Source organism: Oncorhynchus mykiss, chromosome 21 (genome assembly GCF_057628025.1).
Source record: "Oncorhynchus mykiss isolate SJ-2025 chromosome 21, ASM5762802v1, whole genome shotgun sequence".
Classification (NCBI taxonomy): Eukaryota; Metazoa; Chordata; class Actinopteri; order Salmoniformes; family Salmonidae; genus Oncorhynchus; species Oncorhynchus mykiss.
Window position 1 is genome coordinate 28,096,774 of NC_143042.1, and position 5,727 is coordinate 28,102,500.

The 5,727-nt window shown below is 43.7% G+C and overlaps 1 protein-coding gene across 3 annotated transcripts in view; it reads left to right on the top strand.

The window, feature by feature from the left end:
* The first annotated feature begins 232 nt into the window (after positions 1-232).
* Positions 233-5,727, top strand: part of LOC110500296 (ankyrin repeat- and BTB/POZ domain-containing protein 3-A) — a 206,469-nt gene continuing 200,974 nt past the window's right edge. For all 3 annotated transcript variants that reach the window (XM_021577600.3, XM_090214343.1, XM_090214344.1), the window contains exon 1: positions 233-1,354. In XM_021577600.3, the coding sequence (XP_021433275.3) occupies positions 490-1,354 (865 nt within the window). In that variant the 5' untranslated portion in view covers positions 233-489. The remainder of the gene's footprint in view (positions 1,355-5,727) is intronic.

A 5,727-nucleotide genomic window follows, 5' to 3' on the forward strand; every position in this document is an offset into this window, starting at 1 on the left:
GGAGAGTGTCATTCTTAATCTGCCTGTTTTAAGTCTGTTGTATTTATTATGATATAAGACTCAGATTTTTGAGTAAATCCCTTTCCAGTCATATTTGAAACATGTTTAATGTGCCCATCAACAGCTAATATCATAATACATCCCAGTTGACAAATTGAATATGTCAGTCAAGAGTAATAAAGGCATCAGATTGGCCTTTAGCAGCCAACCATGTGCCTAGCCCCTCCTCTCCATGCACGAGTCCGTGCTGCGCCTGATGCAGTGGCTTGTGGATTCGATCTCTCTCAGGTTACGGAGGAGTTAGAGAAAGACCAGTTTAATGGAATATTTTCAGTAAACGCAAGAAAGCGAAAACTAGGTACAAGATTCACTTCATTTACAGAGATTGTATGTAGCCGAATATAACTCTTGGAGCCGTGGAATAGCTGCGACAGAGACAGGGTTTGTGGCATTCATTGAAAAAACAGACCTTTAGTATGCAATGCAGCCATGACAGGCAAGAGTAAGACAGCTGTGAGGACGCTGGAGGATTTAACGCTCGATTCCGGTTATGGTGGAGCCGCTGACTCCTTCAGGTCTTCCAGTGTGTCGCTGTGTTGTTCGGACACGAATCTGTCATATGCGCATGGGGGAAACTGCTGGCATCTGACTGAATCTATGCACAGCCGACACAACAGCTTGGACACGGTCAACACCGTCCTGGCGGAGGACACGGATATATTGGAGTTCTCCAGCCAATGCGCCAAGCTTCCCGAGCTGGAGGACGTGCCATGGAGCCTCAGCGAGGTGGAGTGTGCACTCAGGAAGAAAGAGGAGCTATGTGTCGGGAGCCCGTCACAAGAGGTCCTGGCCAAGCTCTCAGCACTGGTCAGTCGGGCGTTGGTGAGGGTCGCCCGGGAGGCTCAGCGCCTCAGTCTGCGCTATGCCAAGTGCACCAAGCACGAGATCCAAAGCGCCATCAAGATGGTTCTCTCCTGGACCATCTCTGTCAACTGCATCACCGCAGCACTCGGTGCACTTTCGCTCTATAATATGAGCACTAGGGATAAATTATACCGGGGCAAGTCAGCGCGGTGCGGGCTCGTCTTTTCTGTAGGACATTTTTTCAAGTGGATGGTTGAGAATCGAGTGGCACTCCGGGTCCATGAGCACGCGGCTATATACTTCACTGCCTGTGTGGAAAGCCTGTTCCTTGAGGTATTCAGCCGAGTGCAGCGGAGCGCGCTCATCGAGAATGACAACGGTACCTCCACATTTACGCTTGAGTCCCTAGAGCAGGCCATCAACAATGACTCAGAGATCTGGGGTCTGCTGCAGCCCAACCAGCACCTCATATGTGGGAAGAATGCAACTGGTAAGAAAAACAAAATGCATGTTGCTCGTTTTCTGTTGACAGAAATATGTCCTGAGTGGAATCGGATGTAATATGTTGTGGGTTTTTCGTTGGAAACTCAGGTCGTTTCAAGCAGAATGTACTTTGTTGACCACATCGTTGGCACAGATCCTTTGTTTTTGTTTCTATTATTTGTCTGGCAGATCTGCCAGTGCATTGGGGGATACAAGGATGTGTTAATAGCCGTCTGTCCCTCGCCAATGTTGTTGTGAATGACGGTCACCTCACGTGGAGTTGAGGGACTGTTTATAGAGGTGGCTACTTAATTAAAGCTTATTTTAATGGGTCTTTCATAATTGAGTTATTTTGATAGAGGAACGAAATTTACATCACCCACAGATTATTGGTTCATAATCTGCATTTTTAAGCCACATTTTGTCATAGGTTAAGATTATTATATATATTTTTTTACCTATTTGCCAAAGTTACGGTAATATGGGGTAACTAGCTTCCTCGGGCAACTTCCCCCCCTCCCTTTAATTTGCATTAAGACCCAAATATGTTACAATTAACACTCTCTGTGTTGTAGATATATTCCAATGAAGTTAGATCTATAATTGTTTTTTAAATATACAAGAAGGAAAGCCTTAAGATAAATAATCCACTTGTTTAGAGAGAAAAATGTAGATAATTTAAGTAAAGTAGTAATATGTTGGATGAGTGTGTTGGGGCTACACCCCCTCCCCCTCTTACTAGGGGGTAATTGGCCCCTAGTATGTGTTTCCACCTGTAATTTAGACAATGACTAGCCCAGTTAGCGCTAGTTTATGCTAATTTGCTCGCTAGTTACTTCACCAGCAGTAAATACTAGCCAGCTAGCTATTTAGAATAAGCTGTTAGGAGTGCTAGCTAGCAACCTTACTAGTTGTAAATGTTTCCACTAATGACTGATAGTTTTACAGTTATTGTTACTTTTTAGCCTTTTAGCTGTTTTACACAGCATTTTATCTAATATAGCTAGATACTATAGCTAGCTCCATTTTTAAGAGAGCTTTTCAATTGGCATCTTTCCCCCTGTTTTCAGTCACAGGTGGGGTCTGGATTAGGTGTGAGCGGTGCAGGAGGTGGGCTCATGAGTTGTGCTCCAATTTTACTGGGGATAGCTTTATTTGTGACCTATCTACAAATTAGAATTGTGCAATAGCAAAGCATAACAGTTGCCATGTCAATGTTACACTGAATTAGTTAGTTAAGTTGTTGTTATTAAATGTTATTAGTTATATTCCAATTAATATATATATTTATTTAATTAAAAACAACTGTTAAACCTTTTGCTCTGGAATGTATTAAAGACTGCTGGGATTTAAAATCGTGCGTTATTCAAATCATATTTAGTGCAATTGTACATAATGGATTGTATGGATAAGGAATAACAAAGAAGGAACAAATAAAATGGATCTGAAGGTGACCTCTTATGGCTGCGATCCCCGTACAGGGATCAACATCAGGGGGAAATTTCAGAGTGACAGCTAAAAATACAATGTCGTAACAAACATTCTTGAAAATGCAAGTGTCCTACATCCTTCAAAAGATTAGAATCTTGGTAACAAACTACGTTTTCCAATTTAAAATAGCTATTACAGAGAACAAATACCATGCTTTTGTTTGAGAAGAGCGATCAACAACAAAAAACATTTTCCGCCATGAAGGTTTTGACACATTCACATCTGAAGGTAAAATTATGACTTACATTCTGATATCTTGCTCTTATTTATCTTCCTGAGGGTCCCAGTGATCAAAAGAAATGCAGTTTTCTTTGATAAAATCAATTTTTATAGCCTAAAATGAAACATTTTGTAAACCGTTTTTGTCGTGAATTCCATCTCTATCAACTTTTTATGGAGAATTCGACGTAATTACACATACTAAACAATCGTTTATCTAGTCATAGTTGGTTTCAGTGCAATCCTCTGGATGTTTGCAACACAGCCAAACTTGATTGTTTTTTTTTGCGGGATGTATTGACCGAAGTGAACTGATTTGAAGACGACGAGCAATGACTTCATTGCGCACCAATAATATCTGCGAAGCTTCGTTGATTGACTGTATTTCTGCCCAATGACCACTGATCTTCTTGAAATCTAGCTGGGTAGATAGCCAATGAGCTGAGGTAAACGCCAGTATGTGATGTTTATGGGTTGGACCACCACCCCTTGTTTGTAAACGCATGAGTAACGGACTTCATTCTCGCCTTGACCATCAGAGTAGTTGCAGTCACGCTTGTTACGCACAGCAGTGTTTTGGAAAGTAGTATTTTGGAAAGTGTTTTTTCAACAATTTCATTGAAGACATCATGGCGAATAAATCAGGAAAGGCGAAGTCCAAGTCTAAGTATACAGATTTGCACCAGATTATAGAAGAGATTGATCGGGAAAGTGAGACAGATTTTTTGTTTGAGGAATCTTTGAGTGTTATGATTCAAACATTGAGTAGCTGTTTCTGCAAGGACAGGACGTACTTCTGGACGGGTAAGTGCTGATGCCGTTATATTAAATATATATATAATTATACACTGATCAAAGGGAACACTTAAACAACACAATGTAACTCCAAGTCAATCACACTTCTGTGAAATCAAACTGTCCACTTAGGAAACAACACTGATTGACAATAAATTCCACATGCTGTTGTGCAAATGGAATAGACAACAGGTGGAAATTATAGGAAATTTGCAAGACACCCCCAATAAAGGAGTGGTTCTGTATGTGGTGACCACAGACCACTTCTCAGTTCCTATACTTCCTGGCTGATGTTTTGGTCACTTTTGAATGCTGGCGGTGCTTTCACTCTAATAGTAGCATGAGACGGAGTCTACAACCCACACAAGTGGCTCAGGTAGTGCAGCTCATCCAGGGTGGCACATCAATGCGAGCTGTGGCAAGAAGGTTTGCTGTGTCTGTCAGCGTAGTGTCCAGAGTATGGAGGCACTACCAGAAGACAGGCCAGTACATCAGGAGACGTGGAGGAGGCCGTAGGAGGGAAACAACCCAGCAGCAGGACCGCTACCTCCGCCTTTGTGCAAGGAGGAGCAGGAGGAGCACTGCCAGAGCCCTGCAAATGACCTCCAGCAGGCCACAAATGTGCATGTGTCTGCTCAAACGGTCAGAAACAGACTCCATGAGGGTGGTATGAGGGCCCGACGTCCACAGGTGGGGGTTGTGCTTACAGCCCAACACCGTGCAGGACATTTGGCATTTGCCAGAGAACACCAAGATTGGAAAATTCACCACTGGCGCCCTGTGCTCTTCACAGATGAAAGCAGGTTCACACTGAGCACGTGACAGACGTGACAGAGTCTGGAGACGCCGTGGAGAATGTTCTGCTGCCTGCAACATCCTCCAGCATGACCGGTTTGGCGGTGGGTCAGTCATGTGTGGGGTGGCATTTCTTTGGGGGGCCGCATGTGCTCGCCAGAGGTAGCCTGACTGCCATTAGGTACCGAGATGAGATCCTCAGACCCCTTGTGAGACCATATGCTGGTGTGATTGTCCCTGGGGTCCTCCTAATGCAAGACAATGCTAGACCTCAATGTGGCTGTAGTGTGTCAGCAGTTCCTGCAAGAGGAAGGCATTGATGCTATGAACTGGCCTCCCCGTTCCCCAGACCTGAATCCAATTGAGCACATCTGGGACATCATGTCTCGCTCCATCCACCAACGCCACATTGCACCACAGACTGTCCAGGAGTTGGCGGATGCTTTAGTCCAGGTCTGGGAGGAGATCCCTCAGGAGACCATCGGCCACCTCATCAGGAGCGTGCCCAGGCATTGTAGGGAGGTCATACAGGCACGTGGAGGCCACACACACTACCGAGCCTCATTTTGACTTTAAGGACATTACATCAAAGTTGGATCAGCCTGTAGTGTGGTTTTCCACTTTAATTTTGAGTGTGACTCCAAATCCAGACCTCCATGGGTTGTTCAATTTTATTTCCATTGATCATTTTTGTGCGACATTCAACTATGTAAAGAAAAAAGTATTTAATAAGAATATTTCATTCATTCAGATCTAGGATGTGTTATTTTAGTGTTCCCTTCATTTTTGTGAGCCGTGTATATAAACATTTACCCCAAAAATATATGGGAGATTGGAAATGCAACATTTAGGTGATAAGCAGTAATGGGCAGCCACTACCATCATGGGACTTTTATTCATTGTTTTATTTGAGGGCGGAACCTAACAGACCTCAAAAAGTGCAAATTTGTCAACACTACAGTTATGTAACGACACCCAATTAAGGATATGGCCTGTTAGGTTCTGCCCTCAGCGCAGTGGTTATGCTCTCGGGCACTGTCACCCTTCTACTATGCCACCTACTGCTTGCCTCGCTGGCTA